This window comes from Rutilus rutilus (assembly GCF_951802725.1).
Source record: "Rutilus rutilus genome assembly, chromosome: 10".
In the NCBI taxonomy this organism is placed as follows: Eukaryota; Metazoa; Chordata; class Actinopteri; order Cypriniformes; family Leuciscidae; genus Rutilus; species Rutilus rutilus.
The window spans coordinates 4,704,698-4,724,697 of NC_140215.1; the positions used below are offsets into that span (position 1 = coordinate 4,704,698).

The following is a 20,000-nucleotide window of genomic DNA, read 5'->3' on the forward strand; positions in this document are numbered from 1 at the left end:
TGTCATTGATGATGTCATCTCCATTAAGAAGTTGAACTTTGACAAAGTCTGCCGAAACATCTGAAATACTTAAGTGAGTGTGCAGTTATACTCTGTCTTTACTAAGCTCTTTTCTTAAACTTGCACCTCAAAAAGGTGTGTGTTTGCTTCAGCTATTGCTCTCTTTAAAATAGTGATAAATCGTGATACATTCATCTTTTTGGTTGTATTGATTTATTTTTTTAACAGGCCTATAATTGACTTTGGGAAATAACCATGACCAACTGGCAGATAAAAATCATTCCCAATTGTGTCACTTCTGTAATTTACCAACAGTTTTGTCAGTAGATACAGTGTTTCTGTTTTCAATTTGAAGTGTTTTCAGCAATTCAACTGTTGCGGATTTGTTTTTCAGATTTCCGTGGAACATGCAGAAGAGTGTCAGGGAGCATTCAAAACCCTGCAACAAAATCCCACCAATTTTATACGAGGAACAGACAGCTCTGACAGTTGTTGTCTAGCTGCATACAGATGCCGCTGCGTTCTGCATTTCTGCCTGAGGAACCATCACTAATGGCTGCGGGGCCGTTCGAGATCTACAGCTCCAAGTGCACGTAAATGCATCATAATGCCTTCAAAAGTGTCATGCCTCTACGTGTTGACGGTCGTTTGTTGGGCCAGCGCTCTGTGGTATCTAAGTATATCCAGACCCACGTCATCCTACGCGAGCCAGCTGTCCGTGCCGGCGCGTAAAACGGCGAAAGCGCTCAAGAGCAACGCCACCACCCCCTTCGGCAACATCAGGACGCGTCCGCTGAACCCGCACACCTTCGATTTCATCATCAACGAGCCCAAGAAATGCGAAACCAACGTGCCCTTCCTCGTCATCCTCATCACGACCACGCACAAGGAGTTCGACGCCCGCCAGGCCATCCGGGAGACGTGGGGTGACGAGAGCACGTTCAGCGACCTTCGCATCATTACGCTGTTTCTTCTCGGACGCAGTACGGATGCGGTGCTCAACCAAATGGTGGAGCAGGAAAGCGAGATCTTTCACGACATCGTCGTCGAAGACTTCATCGACTCGTACCACAACCTCACTCTCAAAACGCTGATGGGAATGCGCTGGGTGGCGACTTACTGCAACCAAGCCAAGTACGTGATGAAAACGGACAGCGACATCTTCGTGAACATGGACAACTTGGTTTATAAGCTCTTGAAGCCGGCGACTAAACCTCGACGGAGGTACTTCACCGGGTACGTCATCAACGGCGGACCCATACGGGACATGCGCAGCAAATGGTACATGCCCAGAGACCTTTATCCCGAAAGCAAGTACCCACCGTTTTGCTCGGGCACGGGGTACGTGTTCTCTGCGGACGTAGCGGAGCTCATCTACAAGACTTCCCTGCACACCAGACTCTTGCATCTGGAGGACGTTTACGTCGGGGTGTGTTTGAGGAAGCTGGGCATTCACCCGTATCAGAACAGTGGCTTCAATCACTGGAAAATGGCCTACAGTCTCTGCAGGTACCGTCGAGTTATCACCGTACACCAGATCTCCCCTGAGGAGATGCATCGGATCTGGAACGACATGACCAGCAAGAAGCATCTCAAGTGTTAGTCGAAGATGCCTGAGGACTTGTGTGTTTGTGCCCTTTTTAATACCCATGATGCAAAACTTGGAGCCTTGGGACGCGCCGAGCTCATGTTGTAGTTCTTTCTTAAAAAAAAAAAAAACGGTAACATCATCCTGGGGGAATTTCAACAACCCGTGGATCACTTTGTTTAGCAGTGGGATGAGAATCGTTTGGGGAAATATGCTATTCGTGTTAATATTATAACTGTGCCAGTCTCTAAAGGTTCAACATGCCGGAGTTTCTTTTAGTGGGGATGCACATTAAATGTGTCGGATGAAGAATGTCCTTGAGCGTTCACTTTTCTTTGCACATAACTCTGGCTGTACAAACGAAAGTTCCATGCAAACTCTGCTTTGTTTACTGTATGTGAAAGCGCCTGCATACTGTTTGTTTACATGTTCAAAAACGTCTTTTCTTGGAAGAGATAACGGCGATGTACAGTTAGTTATTTATAAGAGGTATACAAATTATTTTCTTACTCCTAGAAGTTGAAAACACCATTGCTTCTGAACAGCTGACTCATGTTTGTAGCTCTACTGTAAATCTATATATCTAAAGTCATTAACGCTTGGTATCATCTAGTGAGTATCTACTGTACATGGTCAACCCTGTAGAAACGTTGCTTATGGAACGCAGTGTTAATGTGGGATATAATGAAGCACTTTGGGTGGGTTGGATTTATTTTATTTATTTTTTGAGGCCAAAATGTGATTCACATGCGTTTCATTATTTTTTGTTTCATTTTTAAATCGTCTGGATTTATTGAGGGGATGTGGCATTTAACTGTGAAAACAAAAATGAACATAATCCCCATGGGTACTATTGTATTATACTGTGTATTTTTTACATAAAAAAAATATATATAACAATGTACATTGATCTTTTTGTATACGTTTTGCTTATTTATATTCAAAGATTAGTCAAATAGGAAAGTAAATTAATCATTTTATTCAGCAAGGACACAAGATCAAAAGTGATTAAGACATTTAGAATGTTACAAAAGGTTTTTATTTCAAATAAATGCTGTTCTTTTGAACTTTCTAGTCATCAAAGAATCCTAAAGGAAAAAATGCATCACGGTTTCCACTAAAAAATGTTAAGTAGCACAATTATTATAAACATTGATGATAATAATAAATGTTTCTTGAGCAGCAAATCATCATATTAGAATGATTTCTGAAGGATCATGTGACGCTGAAGACTGGAGTAATGATGCTGAAAATTCAGCTTTGATCACAGGAATAAATTACATTTAAAAATATATTACAATAGAAATCAGTTATTTCGTTTTTTTGACTATTTATCAAATACAAAATTGATTTAAAAAAAATTAAATAAAAAATCTCATAAACCCCTTTAACCATTGTACATTTTATTTAATGGCAGCAGCAATATTACAAGACACTGATGTTCAATAAATACTAATATGCCATTTCTAGTTCAAATTTTTCTGAAAATTTGAGAATTTCTTGCTGCCTTGTAGCAAGTTGTAAAACGTTTGCTTGCTTGGAAATGAAGAGTTTCTAACATTTCTATCAAATTTGTTTAACCTTTGAATTTGACGTCTTGCCTTTAGATGAACGTGTTTGACGGTATGAATGTGCTGTGGATTTCCAGCAGTGTCCAACCCACTTTTATCCTCGGAGGATTTCGCCAGTCACTCGTCCTGCCAAATGCCCACACTAGTGCATCTTGGCAGACTGGTCAGGCAGCTCGAGATGTGCCAACCGGTGGTCTTGCCAAACTCCGTCAACACCCATGACAAATAAAGTCTTTGGCGTTGTTGTGTGTGGCATAATGGAGCGAGTGCTTTAAAACAACCGATTTTCAATCAGGACTGGGTCTATTATGGGATGCTTTCCAGGAAGGCTGTTGTCAGGGTGGGATTAAAAGCAATCGGCATCCCGGAGTGAATATCGTGTCAATAATGGCACTTACCTTGAATAGTGGAACACTTTGGTGTCCCATTACTTTGAAATGGCGCCTTTGACCTTTGAGGTATGATCCAACAATTAAAATCACACATCACTGACATAACTGATATTTATGTATGTATATATACACACACGCACACACACACACTTCACTGTCATTTCTTGTTATAAATTGTGTACCCAGGAAGTGACATCATTTGGACTCCTTCTACAGCGTGATGGAAGGTAAGAAAATAATCTCACTCCATTTTCTCAATTGTTTTAAATACTTTGGCTCTTTGCATGTATTCCAAGAATTGTATTTCAATGTGTTACCAAGACTAAAAAGATAATGAAAAAATATCTGATGCATTTTAAGAGCCCAAAGAAAAATTCAATTAAAATCCAGTTAAATTATATATATATGAATTTTTTTAAATAAATAATATAATGTAGATTATGAGAGGCAAAAATGTTTTACTATTTGTGAAAAATAAATATAATAAAATAATAAATACAATTTTATTTTCATTTACCACAAGCAATAATTTTACTATTACTAAAAAAAATAAGATAAAGTAATAATATAATAAATATTATTATATGTATAGTGCGGACCAATATAAAACACGAAAAAAACGTACTAAAATCATCTCATCATTACCCATTTCTCTTTCAGATATTTGATAAATTACCCAGGCCTAACTAGTTCAAGTACTCGCATAAATGCTCAACATAAATCTGATGGTTTCCTACCATTTCATGAGGAGACGATTAGATACTTAAAAACTGTAATGAAATCTCTTTCTGGGGGTTTGCCGGCGGTAAATGATGGCAATTACAGTATAAAAACACACACACAGAGGCAGGCAAAAGATAAAATCATAATCACATTATACGGTTAGGATCCTTTTTCTTCCAAAACACAGCCATGCTCCGGTTTAATAGTAGCAATTCTTTTTTTTTTATTTGTTGTACCTTCGCAGAAAGTTTATATTCTTCGCTGATTACAGAAAGGGAACATGGGCTGAATAGTTAGGGTGAGTACACGCATGGTATATAGAAAACACAAATCAACTTCATTATAATAATAATAATAAAGTAGCCTATTTACTTAACATTATTTACATTTGGGCTGAGAACAAACTAATTTAATTCAAGCTACTATACTGGTTTTGGACACGCAGATGGCTTTTCTGTCATTCAGTAGTAGACATTTGGTTTCCTTTACAAAATACTTCACGTTTGCTGATAGACAGATGCATTCTGGGTTCAAAAACAAAACACATTCTAGTGCTGTAAAAATGACGCATAACCATCGACGGTCTTTTTGTAAATACAACACATCAGGATTAAGTGTGTGTAGTGGTAGCGATGACCTTGTTTGTCACATGACAAAGCTTTAACAGGTTAAATCTGGATAGTTACGTCGAGTCGAAGCGCCGAAGGTGAAATCAAAGTGCATCAGCTGTTAACTTCAATGCGAGCCACCGACCAGTGAAAATACTATGGAAGAATCAGCGTCCTTCGTGTTCAGTGTCAGTAGAACAGCTTCAAGCATGTTACCTACATCTCTTAGGCACGGATTCAAAGAAACAAAAGAACAAGGCACCTCTAGCATCGAAGCATCAACGCTGTCCCGAAAAAATAAAGCAGCACGTTTGCACATGGCAGCGTTCGGTTCAGTCCTCTGGAAAAAAACAAACGAAAAAAAATGAAAAAATGAAATATTCCCTTATTTTTCATTGGACATCAGAAGGTCTCTATGTACAATACAGTTAAAATGTGCTAAAATAAAGAGTCAGAATGGAAATGTGCTTTTTACATTCAGAGGGAGACGTCTCCACTTCAGTTTTGTGGTCTACAATCTACGCATCAGATAAGCTACTCTTCCACATAAAAACAAGAGGACGTGAAATAAAAAAAATAATTAAAATAATTTAATTATTATTAATAATAATAATACGGTAAGAGCTCTGCTGAAAGCTGATGGGCTCCTGCTTTGAATTCTGGGAAATGGGTGCTGGAATGTTTTGGTGAGAGACATTGGAAATACAGCTTCGGGGAAAGAGGACGTGTGTTTGAATAAGAGCGCTGCGTTTGATTGAACGAGTGCAAAGATTCTGAGGGCGAGGAGAATGGGGAGGAACAGGAACAGGAACAGGAAGTGTGAGTTTGCAGCGGTGTCGTAGTGAACCCCCGTCCCGTCGTCTCCTGCAGCGTTCAGTCTCGTCCCTCTGCTGTGAGAATGAGATGCTATCAGGTGATGCTCAGCTGGGCAAAGCCAATCAGCTTCACCTCATCTGGGATCTCTGTGCTGTCACAACCAGACGCCTGGAGACACACACACACAGATACGCATGCGTGTTAATGCAGCTGAAACAAATCAACGCCTTTGTAATTTCTGAAGCATTATTTAAAGGAATGTTCTGGGTTCAACGCTTTTGTCAGCATTGGTGGCATTATGTGGATTTCCACAGACAATAATTTGACTATTAGTAAATAATATAAAATAAAATAATAATAAAATGAATATAATGTGGAATATTGTAGATTACAGCATACAATATTTTGACTCTTTGTAAAAAAAAAAATAACAATATGATAAATATAATGTGGCACAATGTAGACTACCACAGGAAATAATTTGACTGTTTAAATTTTTTTATTAAATATTATAATATAATAAATATAATGTGGCATAATGAAGACAACCACAGCCAATAATTGAATGTAGAGTGCCACAGGTAATAATTTGACTTCTAGAAATATATAATAATATAATGTGGCACAATGTAGAGTGCCACAATTATTATATTTTTGTATTATTATTTTTTACTTACAGTCAAACTATTACCGGTGGCATTCTACATTACAACACATAATATTATATATATTATATATATGCAGCAGGTAATAATTTGACTATTAGATGGATAAGAATAACATAATAAATGTAATAAAGTACTTACAGACCATTTTTTAATTCATTATAATACTTATTTATATTAATATAACTTAGTTAAATTTGTTTATATTCATGCATAGCATGTAATAATAATCAAAAGTACTGACAGAAAAAATATAAAAATGTAAGGGAATTGTATGCAATTGTGTGCTAAGTAGTTTTATGCCTAATACAGCATTCGTTATCAACATGCTGATGGATAACTATCAAATCAGTCATATATGAGCTTCTATTTAAGTTAGGATGCCACTTTTGGAAGACTATGTAGGGAAGTAGACAGCAATGCATCTCACTAGGTTTCGCAAAGTCAACCGCAAATTCCATAACGCTAGAAAACCAGGGACACTTTAGCGCAATATGAGGAAGGATAACAGAAAAAGACTGTTTACATGGTGCAAACTCAACAGGACTTACAGTACATCAGCAGTCTCACCTCAGAAAGCACTGTGTTTAGACAACTTTACCGCAAATTAAGAAATGCAGGAACTTTAACAGCAATAGCAGCTTCTCATTTGTGCTTTTAAACCCTTAAGAGCACTGGACCACATTTACTTGCTGAAATGAATAAATAACCAACCCATACTTGGTAATCAACATTACGCGACAAAAATAGTGTTTAAATTGCACTGAATCTGAATCATTCCCCTCCCTAATGGTTACTAATTGCATACATTTGGACTTAATTTCCAACAGCTAATATCTAATAGACTTCAAGAGGGGGGGGGGGGGGGGGGGGGGGGGGGGGGGGGGGGGGAATGACAGGAGGAGAGAGCAAAGCATCTTATCACAGGTAACACACTGTGTGTGTGTGCAGGAAACACACATCGAGTGTGTGGAGGAAATCGATCGCCTGCTCTCTGCTGTCCGTATTCTCTGGAGGAGCTCAGGGTCAGACGACTGATCTCAGAGAGGTGTGTGTGTGTTTGTATGTGTGTTAGTGAGTGTCTGCTAAATAAGAGGCACTATGACCCGTAGAAAGGTCTGCCCATAAAACTCCTCTCTGACGTAACTCATCATAACATTTCTCCTGGGTGAAGCATCATGAATTACTCAGTGAAGAAGGAAGTGCTTCTTATATCGCTCTCTGTGTGTGTGTGTGTGTGTGTGTGTGTGTGTGTGTGTGTGTGTGTGTGTGTGTGTGTGCATATGTTTAAGCGCTTACGCATGCAGAAAACCCTCTGATGGACACATAATGTAGACACTGATATATTATTAAAGGTAATGTGTGGAAATATTAATAAGCTTAAAGGGGTCAGAAATGACATTTTCCCTTATCTTTTGACATATTAGAGGTCATTGTACAGCTATTATTAAAACCAAGCTCGGAAAACGTCTCGTTTCGGATTCTGTCACATGACAGTGTGCACGTCCTCTGCAGAAGATGATGAACGCCTACTTCTACATCATTGCCTCTTTAGCTCCGCCCACTGATCTGCACACGTCATGTAGGAGTAAATACGAGAGAGACGCAAGTACACAGGATTACTCTAGCAACAAAAACGATAGAGAATTACAAGACATTTTGAAGTGCTAAGTTATGGATAAAGTCTTTGCATTGTCCTAACATTAGGAAAGCGTGGATGAACTTTATTTTTAACAAAGTTCCAGATCGTGTCAGTAAAACACTGTTTGTTCACTTCATTTTACTGCAGATTCGTTTTTTAAACAAGACACAGGCTGTGTCTGAAATCGCCCCCAATAGCCTTAAATAGGGCACTATTTGAGGGAACAGCCATTTATAGAGGTGTCCGAAACCATAGTGGACGATATCGAGTGCACTCATTCTATCCCACAATGCACCACAATTACGCATACAACCGATGTACGCTCAACGGCTAGAGAATACCCATGATGCACTGTGAGAGTTGAGCATCGAATGAATTCCCGCGTCTGACCAGAAGTTTGCGCTCGCATCTGAATCATCCATCCATCCATTTTCCAAACTACCTGGTCCAATGTGGGTACAGTGTAATATCATACAGGTATAAATTCATTTTTAGTTGATTATTTAATTGTTTAATTATACATGCAAGATTCCATGACAGCCTGTCCAGCGCACTCAGTGTCTGAATTCACTCACTCGATTTCATTTACTCCTTCAAGTGAACTATATTAGTTGACTAATGTAGGGAATAGTGAATAGGGGGTGATTTCGAACACAACCACAGTTTGAAGCATGTTTTCAGAGAGACTGAAAATATAAGAAGATGCAGTGACTTTATTGTATCAGACAGTGTCGCAACACACAAGTGTGAGTGTTTTTACAACATGTCACTATTGCTTTGTCTGTTTGTTGTGTACTCACTTTACAGGTACTTTCACTTTACTGAAAGTAATATAATACTAATACTAATATAATGTAATAAAATACAATACTACCTCACAAACACATAATAATTAAATATAAATAAAGATGATTAATCACCACTCGGTCGCGTGTAGGTTTGTTATGATTCAGAATCAATTGATAATTGAATTTTGAATTACATGGCTGAATTTCACCAGTTGCCATTTTTCAACATCATAATTGTTCAAAACAACTTCACACTTGTAGATATATTTGAACATATAAAAGTTCTTGTGCAATAAATTCTATGTTGAATCAAAAAAGAAAAGAAAAAAAAAGCTACCTTTTCTATAGCTACTTTTTGTGATGTCTATTTAATGCTTTTCTCATTTTTTACATTATCTTTCCGGGGGCAATTTCTCAGCTAAATATGATTTGTGATTAATTATCTTAATCAATCGCCACATCATTTAATTAATTACATTAAAAATGGTAAATCGCGTGACAGCCCTGAAATACATATACATTGTTTTGTAGATTTAAAAAAAACACTCATTATGAAACGGATAGTTCCGGTCCTAAATGCTGATTGGTCAGTTTTGCAACTTTTGGTTACATGATGCAGTGTCACTTAGGCACACCCTTGTGTTGCATTATTTATCCAAATTAAAATCTATGTATTTTCAGCGTTCTCTATTGCAGCTCATGTACATGCACAAGCCACAGAGCACAACATAATTCTTCTTCATGGTTCAATATCCAAGCAGCATAATTGTCTGAGTTCCACACAGTGTAGTCAGGGATGACATTAATAAATGAGATTGAACGACCAGGCTGCCTGAGATATTCCCCCCCCACAACCCACACACACACACGCGCCGTGCCGTCTACAATCCGCAGCTTTCTCAGCTTTAATGTGGAGTAGTTTTCTAATCATGTGATGTGGAGTTCTCTCATGGGACGCTCAAGCTCAAATTAAACAATAAAACTCCACACGTCCTAATGTGATTTTCTAAACACACCAGGTGCGAGTGAGAAATGCATTGTGGGGGGTTTTGTGGAGGGTTGGAGGGTGAAGTTAAGGGTAAGAGCTGGCAGATGCTGTAGCGATAGCTCTCTGCAAAAGGCTGCTAACGCGCAGATGTTGTTTACCGCCAACTCTCGGCTCCATCTAAAGGAGTGATTAAACACAGGCGTCGCGCCGCATTGGCCAGTCCACCGGGACCTGCTCTTAGTGTTAGCGTTTCCTCCGGTTCATCTGAGATTTTCTCACCATTATGTTGTTCCAAACCTGCTTTTTTTCATACAACAACAGCTACTGTAGCTTACAAATCTTGTTTGCACTGGCATTCAACTGAAATAAGGAAACATGTCTGCCCTTTTTGGAGCCTGGAAGCCACTAGAGTTGGCGATATCATGCTAAATAAAAAAAATAACACCATAAAATAATGCCAAGTTTTAAAATAAAAAGTATTCACTCACTCCTACAAGTCTACATCCCTACCAGAAACCTACGATCGGTCTCGTGGTTCCACCACAGAGAGCCACAAAATCACTTTCCAGAACATTCTCATTCACAGTTCCATGGTGGTGGAATGCTCTCCCCACCCTCAACCGGAATGCAGAATCCCAGGCAACATTCAAAAGACAACTGAAAACCCTTCTCTTCCGTGAGCACTTATCCTCATAAAAAAAAAAAAAAAAAAAAACCTTTCCTTTTCCTTTATATCCTCGCTTATGCTACTCTGAACAATGACTGAACTTTGTATTTTGAGCACTTCTTGCGTTGTTTTTTTGCCTCTTCACGATGACTCGCTTAATTTAGTCCTAATTTGTAAGTCGCTTTGGACAAAAGCGTCTGCTAAATGACTAAATGCCTAATATAGGGGGTGGTGTGGCGCAATGGATAAGACACATGCCTTTGGTGTGAGAGACCCGGGTTCGAATCCACTGTGAGACACCAATGTGTCCCTGAGCAAGACACTTAATCCCTAGTTGCTCCAGAGGCGTGCGACCTCTGACATATATATAGCAATTGTAAGTCGCTTTGGATAAAAGCGTCAGCTAAATGAATAAATGTAAATGTAAATGTAAAATGTAAATGTAAATATGTATTTATTAAGTTGTTTCATTCAATGTTCATGACTGTAAAAAAATAAAAAATAAAAATAAAAATAATATTTTTATTTAAACAGTAACACATATTTTTGCTAAAAAATACTATATATTTGTTTTGCTTTTTTTCAATTTTCAACAATTTTTTTTATATCATATCATGGAGTAATATGAAATAAAGTCCGAATTTCACGAGTTCACATGTTAATGAAATCTGATGTAATATTAAAATGCGTATTTGGCTTGCTGTCCGGGGGGAGGGCTCCGAGCTCGGAATTCAGCCCGACCCCAGAGTACTCCCCCCTATAAATGTATAGATCATAGGTATCTATGAGCAGAACCAGCCGAATGTGAGGTGATGGGGTGGTGAGAGATGCTGAGAAATTAGTCATGAGACAGGAGGTAAGGGAAGGCTTTATTTATACTGGCTAGTTCTTGTGCTGATTAGATGATTACCTGAACATGCTCCTCCCGAACTTTGTTACATAAAACTTCATAAAGTTGAAAATTAATTATAAACTTTAATATCGTAATTTTGACTATTTATTTTGACATTAATTCAAAATATAGCTTTATTAATCTTATAATGTCACAGCTTTATTCTTGAAATTTCATGACTATTCTCATAAAAGGCCTATTTGGAGATTATTCTCAAAACAATACAACTTTATTTCGTAATTTTACAATTTAAAAATCTTTTTTTTTTTCTTTTTTTTTTTAAACATCATACGTTAACATCATAATACTGTTTTAGCATTATTATGTTGTTTATTTGTAAAATAATAATATTGTAATGTACATAAAATTTTCTTCATGTGTTCCAAAAAAAAAAAAAAAAAAAGGGTTTAGAACGACATAAGGGCAAGTAAACATTGACAAAACTTCTATCTTTGGATGAACTATATCTTTAATACCACCATGGAGGACCTCACATTACATGAAACGTATCTATTGGGATTCAATCTCACCAGAAGATTCATGTGAATGGCGTCGTATCCAATATAACGGTATCCACTTAAAAGTGGATTAAAGTGCCGTCTATCACCACTATCTGTCTCTAATCCTCCACAGAGACTGAAATATAAAAGTCCTGGGGAAATATGAACAGATACTGCCACAGGATCCTGCCGCTGGGGCCGGGCTCCCTTCTTCATCTGTATGCATTTAACAGTGACATTTTAATTTGTGTATTCATGTATCTGCCAGAATATCCCACTTCTGTCATTTTTTTTAGCGCATTAAAAGGCATCATTAAACACTCTCCTAATATTCTCTCAGATTTGTCATGTGTTCAATAAGGAATTATGTAATGAAAATGCATTACGCGCTGTCAAAGACGTGATTTCAGCAAATAATGAATGAATGGCTGTGTGGGACCTGAGGGACGTATGCTGTTATATATTCAATGCACAATGAATTTGCAGAAAGTAAATAAACTGCATCGTATAAAAACAGACTGCATTCTCTACAATCGTTCATAACTGGGTACAAAAAAATCTTTTCATAAACACTCCACCTACAAAGAACAATTTCAAGCCGATTAATGAAATATCTGAGTGTAATTAGAAAGTGTATATGAATATTTTCCAATTAATTTCCATGACTTTTCCAGCCCTGATATTCCCCCATTGGAATCCTGCAACATTCTCTGTGACATTTAGCATGTGAATACTCACCAGCTTAAAGGTCAACACTTTATAGGTAACTGGGTCTTCTACAATCTTCTGAAGGTTAGCAGCCACTGGGAAAGCGTGTAGAAAAAGATACTGACATTAGGAGTGAGCAATATGGTTAAACAAATGATATCTTGATATTCAGTACCTCCGTATTCATGTATTTGCTCTAAAATGGCTTAAAGCCGGGGTCTCGATCTCAAATTACCCACTAGCCAAATTGTGTGTAACCGTGAATATTAGCCATATACATTAATTGATGCGGTTATAGCATTACTGATGCATGGACAGAGTTGAGCGACTCATCTTACCCTTATACCTAGCATATTGCTCTGCATGTTTAGTGGACTAATGACCCCTGAGATTGTTTCCTTTTACAATTTTCTCCTTTGCAGGAGAGCTGTTATCAGCCCCATTTAAAGTCCAGAAACATCATGAGCTGCTCTGATGTAATGGTCAGAAGTTTGTTTACATTTTTCACCCTGCGTTGTATTGTAACAATATCAGTAATACACACTACCGGTCAAAAGTTTTAGATCTGTAAGATTTTTAATGTTTTTAAAAGAAGTATTTTCTGCTCACCAAGGCTGCATTTATTTGATTAAAAATACAAACAAAAACAGTCATATTGTGAAATATTATTACAATTTAAAACAGCTGTTTTCTATGTGAATACATAGTTAAGTGTAATTTATTCCTGTGATCAAAACTGAATTCAGTGTCACATGATCCTTCAGAAATCATTCTAATATGATGATTTGATGCTCAAGAAACATTTATGATTATTATCAATGTTGAAAACAGTTTTTTTACATTTTTATTTCATGATGCTATGATGAATAGAAAGTTCAAAAGAACAGCATTTATCTGAAATCTAAAGCTTTTGTAACATTAAACACTACCCTTCAAAAGTTTGGGGTCAGTAAGAATTTTAATTTTATTTTGGGGGGAAATAAATAAAATAAATCAATACTTTTATTCATCAAGGATGAGTTAAACTGATCAAAAGTGACAGTAAAGACATTTATAATGTTAGTTTTAAATAAATCCTGTTCTTTTGAACTTTCTATTCATCAAAGAATTAAAAAAAAAAAAAAAATGTACACAACTGTTTTCAACATTGAAAATAATAATGAATGTTTTTTGAGCATAAAATCATCATATTAGAATGATTTCTGAAGGATCACGTGATGATGTTGAAAATTCAGCTTTCATCTGAGGAATAAATGACATTTTAAAATATATTAAAATAGAAAACAGTCATTTTAAATTGTCATAATATTTCACAATAATACTGTTTTTTTATTGTTTTTTATCAAATAAATGAGACTTCTTTTAAAAACATAAAAACCGATCTTAAACTTTTGACCAGTAGTGTATATAAATGAACAATGTTCACTCATTCTCCATGTTACCAGGAGCGAGAAATGTTTCTGCGTTCACGCCATGTCGTAATTACCGTACCGAGATTACAACACATGATGCTTTATTCTGAGCCGACTTCAGACTGGGAATTATGCATATCTATCACAACGCTTATCAACGCCTAAATTAATCTGCAGTGGTCAGGTGGAACAAGTAGAAGCTCTCAGAAAATTCCCATTTTACAAGCTGTAATTACGAGCTCTATGAGGACACGAATGCTTTTTACAAGTTGAAATGATGGTAGTTACTACATGGCACCTATTCACGTTTATTTATATAACCATAATGGCACAGAGAAAAGATATATTTGGAATCACTTTCAGATTGATTTTTTTAGCTGATGAACAGTAAAAACATTAACAGCCAATCATAATCCATCCTGCTTTAAAGAGCTCGCCATTTAAAGCGGCAGACGGGAAAACTGAGTTTAATGTGACGCACGCTCAACTTACCCACTACAACATCATGACCATTGACCAGACCAGCAGAAAAGAGCTCCTGAGAAACTCCATCAGCAGTGTCTGAGAGAAAACACACACGCAGAGATGCACAGCATGATATTACAGCAAGAAAACTGTCAGAACACAAAGTTAAAAGTATGTTCTGGCAAACCCCCCCCCCCCCACACACACACACACACACACACAAACATCAACAAACAAGTCGCAATGGACTCAAATGCACTGAACCAGTCAGATCTAAGGCTGATGCAGGGCTACTAGAGTTAACTCACAAAATAAAATAAAAATAAAAACTTGTCTTGAAATAAAAACAACATTAACTGAAATCAAATATTAAAAACCTCAGCTATTTCAGCTAGTTGGCAAAGCAAAACAATTTAGCTTAACTAAAATAACTAAACCTGAAATAAAAGTTAATACAAACTATTAAAAAAACAACCAATAAAAATGACAAAACACAACACAATTTTACCTTTAACTTTACTGTAACTAAAATTCAAATGAATTCATAATTTAAAAAAACGAATAAAAAAGCCCAGGTATGTATCAATGGTAGACACAAAGCAGAGATTAGTTGTTTATGGTTAATAACTTACCACGTTGAAGTTATAATGTGGCTCATCCAATCAGAATTTAGAGTTTTATGATTAACATTTTATTTTAACTTGTGTTAAATAGTATGACTTCTTTATTAGTTATGAATTTTATTCGTTATGAATAATCTGATCTATTTATTTGTGTCCATCAAGATCCAAATAACAAGAGAACATTAAAAAAAAAAAAAATTTATATATGAACATTGTTTTCATTGCAATTTCAGCAACAACAACAAAAGGTTACGTCAGACATTCTACTAACCATAATTAACTTTGCAATTACATGTCAAATAATTATCATTAGAGTATTAGTAGACTGAAGTAGAATGGTTTAGGGTTGGTAGACTAAGTTGACATGTAGTTGCTAACTTACTTCTAGTCATTATAAAGTCTGTTGGGGAGCATCAGAATAAAGTGTTTTCAGATATTAAGCAGAGTCTACTAATACTCTAATGAGAGTTATTTGACATGTAGTTGGACCATTTTGTTCATACCACCCACCCAGATCTGTGCAGAGTCACGCTGAGAACAGAAGGAACCCTGCGAGATCTCTTTTTTTACATTGCTAACGCTGCCTTCAAGTCACTCTGGAAAGATCATTTTAAGACGCACATGAACACCAGCACAATGTCATAATTACCAGTAGGAAACTGGATTTTCTTTGAGCTCAGGCGTATAATGCTGGAGGCGTGTCGGCACGGTGGCATTAAATTGCTATTAATCATCGTCATGCTTTCAGTGTGCACAGTGACTGCACATTTAGTTCATGGGTGATTCTTCAAGGTTTCTTCTATGTTAAAATGGTGTTGTGGTAATTATGTGTAATGGAAATGACATATATTTTACTTTTGGGATAATGTAAACAAGTTATTCATTTTACAAAAATACAATACAATTGATAGTTTCTTAATTAATGTTCTCCAGTACTATCTGGTTTAGTGATGACACCAAATAATAAATACATTCTTTAAAAGAATGAATGACTGACTCTGGAAAAATCACAAAGATGTGCCCTTTACTTCTCATTCTTCTAAAATACTTGGTGTAATGGTTATGACAGCAGCATTGGGGACAGTGATGTTTTGTTATAATACACACATACATATACACTGTAAAAAATCCAACTTGCAAATTGTTAACTCAGTTTAAAATTTTAAGTTGAGTGGGCAAATTTTTTACTGCAATGTTGAGTTTACTTATAAAAACTATTTAACTGCAAGTGCACTACTATTTTGTCCAATGAACACAAACAATTAAGTTGAGAAAACTTAATATTTTGATTTCATAGTTCGAACGTTTAACTTCCCGTCATCGCGCATGCGCAGTCTGTCTCGCTGTACGTTACTTGGGGTTTCCTCCTCCAACCACGCTATCGAAGGGACTGGATTTCATCTGATTGCGGTAAGTTTTCTTTAAGCTTTATGAATGAAAATAGGCTATAAATTGCACACATATGTTGATAAAATATAGTATTATGTTAAAAGATATATTTCGTGGTGACGATAAGTTTCTATTGTTAGAGATTATCCACGTAGCACATTGCTACTTAACGTGCTAACGTTACCCAGACTAACGTTAGAGTGATGAAACATGCTTGAAAAAGAAGGACAAGGACGTGCATGGTGTTTAAAAGATGTTAAAAATGTTAAGCTCAGTAAGTCGTGAATAAAGACTTAAATGCGGTGCTTGCGCTGATTGAGAGACAGAAAGCCGCTTCTCTCGGACTCGGACAGAATCTGAGTGCGAATTCAGCTATCTTTCGTGGCGTATTGCGATTTAATAATGACATACACATACAATTATGTCAATAACAAAAAACAAAACAAAAAAAGTATTCAAGTAAACACAGTCGGCAATGTCTTAAGTGAACATAACCAATTTGGTGAAACCTAGATGTTTCAGTATTAGATCCATGAGCTCTTAAAGTGACCGCAGTCCGTTCAATTTAATTTCAAGTTTATTTGTCACGTATACAAATTTCAGTTACAATTTGTACATGCTTAGGTTGAGGCTCAGTCATTCTACAGTAGTGCAATATAATTAAATACAATATAATTTAGAGGAAAAATTTAATAATAGAAGCCTATGCAAAACTAATGTGTTATGTTAAAAATATGTATGTTAGCTTTGCATATCAAATAATAGAATGGGTAGTATGTGTGCGGTATGTTTTAAAGTGAATAGGATAAAAATATTGTGTATCCTTAAATATTAGGCTAAATCCTTAATGTTAATCAATTAACAAAAGACAAAATCGCTGTAAATACAGTGAAAACTATGCATTGATTCTTTTTCACATTTGATTATTCATTTTCTGTATTATTTTTGCTACATGTTAAATTAACCTACTGTAACTGATTTTTTTGTTGTTGTTTTGTTTAATAAAATTATGTATCTTTGTTCTGTTGTATTTGTCCTTTTTAGACTAAAGAACATCAGTACAGTGACAAGATCCTTGGATGTGCTAAAACAGTGGCCTTTATTTTTTAAAAGATCAGGTGAGTTGAACTGAATTTACTTACTGTTTCTTACTGTTTCAACAAGGTTTTTTTTTTTTTTTTAGGGTCTCTGCTGAGTATTACAGTATCACACAAACTGATCCGAAGAGCACCTTTTTCTCTTAGTTAAATGAATACACATCTAGTTGTACAGAGCAAGTGGTGGAGATGAAGATCCTCACTTGATCATCAAGTAATTATTTTGCATGTGATCATATCTCTCTGGTTAAAGGCTGAATGGTGCCATCTCTTTTTCAAGGTAATTCCCATGCTTCACTTTGTATATAACTTGTTCCGTATTTGTTTTTCTGTCTTTCAGACACAGAAACTCCAATGTGCTTCCTCAAAGAAAGTCTACAACTCTTAAAGGTCTGCCTTTGTTTATGAGGGAAAAGTCTGGAAACATCCTGAAGACTTGCCTGGTAAGAAGATCATCAGCATATACACTCACACCTGATATATTTCACCTATTTACCAGATGCTGTTAAGAGATAGATTTTGTGTGATATACAAAACTTATCATCAACAGACAAAGTCATGGTAAAAATGACTTTATTAAATAATTGTAGTTGAAACTTTCTCAGTGATCAGTTTGACTTCATCTGATAGCACAAATTCAACAAGCTGTTAATTTACCAAAGCAAAGACAGTGGAAAATTACTGCTTCACAACACTGTCCGGAGACATTCCCTCTGATATCTAACCTGTTAAAACAATACAGTGCACAATCATAAGGTTAAACAGTAATGTAGTAGAGTAAATAAAATTAATATAATATGAAAGAATATGAATATAGGAGATATAAACAAGAAAAGGCAGCATGAAAGTAATCCATGTGACTCTAGTGATTTAAACCAATCTTCACTGATGCAATATGACCAGTTTTGGGTGATGAACAGAATGTGTGCCTTAATACATGTACGATTTTGGGTGACCTAAAATAACTAAACTAAAACTAAAAAAAGCATTAAATCAGAATGGCCGTGGATTCTGCTGTGGACGAATGCCACAGGCAATCACATCAATGCTGATATGGCATTGTTTGGAGTTGGGAAAATGTTTTCCGTTTATCAGTTTTAGCTCTATGGCTGAATTTGAACATGCTTAAAAAACATGACCACCTTTACTTTTCAAGTGAAGTTACATGAGCAGACCTTTAGGAACACTCTGTGGTCTAACATAATTCAATACAATAAAAAAATGACCCTAATTTTATGCTGATTTATTTTCTACTGCAGGACACAGAGCCAGAAGACATTCACAAGGGGAGAAGATGAGGACCTTAACTATCGTTGAAGATGATGTTGCCACTGTCCACTCAAACCCAAATATAAGGTGCCTCTCTGTAGTACTATAAGAGCAGTTTGGGCCAGATAATGTGCAAGACCTTTGCCACAGTTGTTACTCTCCTCTTTGGCTTGATTTATGGCCCCAATGTTAACTATTCTAAAGCATTAAAATACACCAGTAGTAACTGGTTAAGAAAAAAAATTGTTTAGTTTGTTTAGAAAAAAAAACGTTTATTTATCTTGACCTAAAGTGCTCCGCAAGGCTGATTTTTTTTTTTTGCATAGTCCTTCAAAAGATTGTCCAAGTAGCTGCAATCCATATGGATAATTGTAAGGTTGAGCATTTATTTATTCCAGTTTGTACTCTAATTTTGTGCATAGTGTTTTTTTTTTTTTTTAAATAAATCTTGAAGAGTGGAATAGAACTTCATCACCTTAAAGAGCAACTTGCAGGTTAAATTTATAACTGAATTAATACTTGATTTTGTCTGAAGAGGTTTTTTAAAAACATATATGTAGAAATTACTAATGAAATCTAATTGGTTGTAGAGATTTTGATGAAAATGTGCTAGGCTCTGGAATACGCCTTTCCCCCTATAGCAACGCGTCATATGACGTATGCCGAGGTAAATATGAGCTCGCGTTCAGCCAGCGCTCTCATTGTGGGTGTAGTAGAGCAGTAGTGAGCGACAGAGAAAGTTTTAGATCGAGTTTTAGAGAAGCCATAATGGTAAATTATTGTGTTTGTGCTGGTTGCACAAAATCCAGCCTGTCAGGACATCGTGTCCATCATTTTCCTTCTAGGAAAAACAAGGCTTTTCGTTCTTGGGTGCGTTTTGTTCAGGTGAAGAGAGCATACTTCACTGCCGCGTCTGTCACCGCACACTCGGTCATAGGCATGCTCGTCGGAGAACTCGGTTTCTTCATTTACATCCATTGTAATTTGTAACCTGAGCTCTTTCAGTGCACGCATCTTCGGGTTCTCCCGCCGGATGTAGGCGCGAGCACAACATCAACTGGCAAACGCAATGTAAGCGGAACGAAACTGAGCTACTCGTTATTGTGTTTGTGTGGACCGTTTATTAGTTTGGACTAACGTTAGTGCAGCGCGAGCCTGATCAAGCAACACTGTAACTGCGAGATCCAGTAAATCAAG

General features: G+C 36.4%; 2 protein-coding genes and 1 long non-coding RNA gene across 5 annotated transcripts in view; 2 read left to right on the forward strand and 1 right to left on the reverse strand.

The window, feature by feature from the left end:
• On the forward strand, positions 1–2,570 carry b3galt1b (UDP-Gal:betaGlcNAc beta 1,3-galactosyltransferase, polypeptide 1b). The gene is made up of 2 exons (XM_084421701.1): positions 1–73; positions 395–2,570. The coding sequence occupies exon 2, from the start codon at positions 608–610 to the stop codon at positions 1,601–1,603; it is 996 nt and encodes a 331-aa protein (XP_084277827.1). The 5' UTR covers positions 1–73; positions 395–607; the 3' UTR covers positions 1,604–2,570.
• A 1,744-nt stretch (positions 2,571–4,314) lies between these two features.
• Positions 4,315–20,000, reverse strand: part of stk39 (serine threonine kinase 39) — a 90,628-nt gene continuing 74,942 nt past the window's right edge. For both annotated transcript variants that reach the window (XM_084421956.1, XM_084421955.1), the window contains 3 exons: positions 14,453–14,521; positions 12,579–12,643; positions 4,315–5,866 (listed from right to left, as the gene is read on the reverse strand). In XM_084421956.1, the coding sequence (XP_084278082.1) occupies positions 5,792–5,866; positions 12,579–12,643; positions 14,453–14,521 (209 nt within the window). In that variant the 3' untranslated portion in view covers positions 4,315–5,791. The remainder of the gene's footprint in view (positions 5,867–12,578; positions 12,644–14,452; positions 14,522–20,000) is intronic.
• LOC311298752 overlaps positions 16,164–20,000 on the forward strand; it is a 4,550-nt gene continuing 713 nt past the window's right edge. Inside the window, exons 1-5 of one of the 2 annotated variants that reach the window (XR_014628990.1) lie at positions 16,164–16,458; positions 17,482–17,555; positions 17,621–17,748; positions 17,875–17,977; positions 18,794–20,000. The exon at positions 18,794–20,000 is cut by the window's right edge and continues 713 nt beyond it. This is a non-coding gene — a long non-coding RNA (uncharacterized lncRNA). Of the gene's footprint in view, positions 17,556–17,620; positions 17,749–17,874; positions 17,978–18,793 lie in introns of both variants that reach the window. The other variant, XR_014628991.1, reaches the window with a different exon arrangement.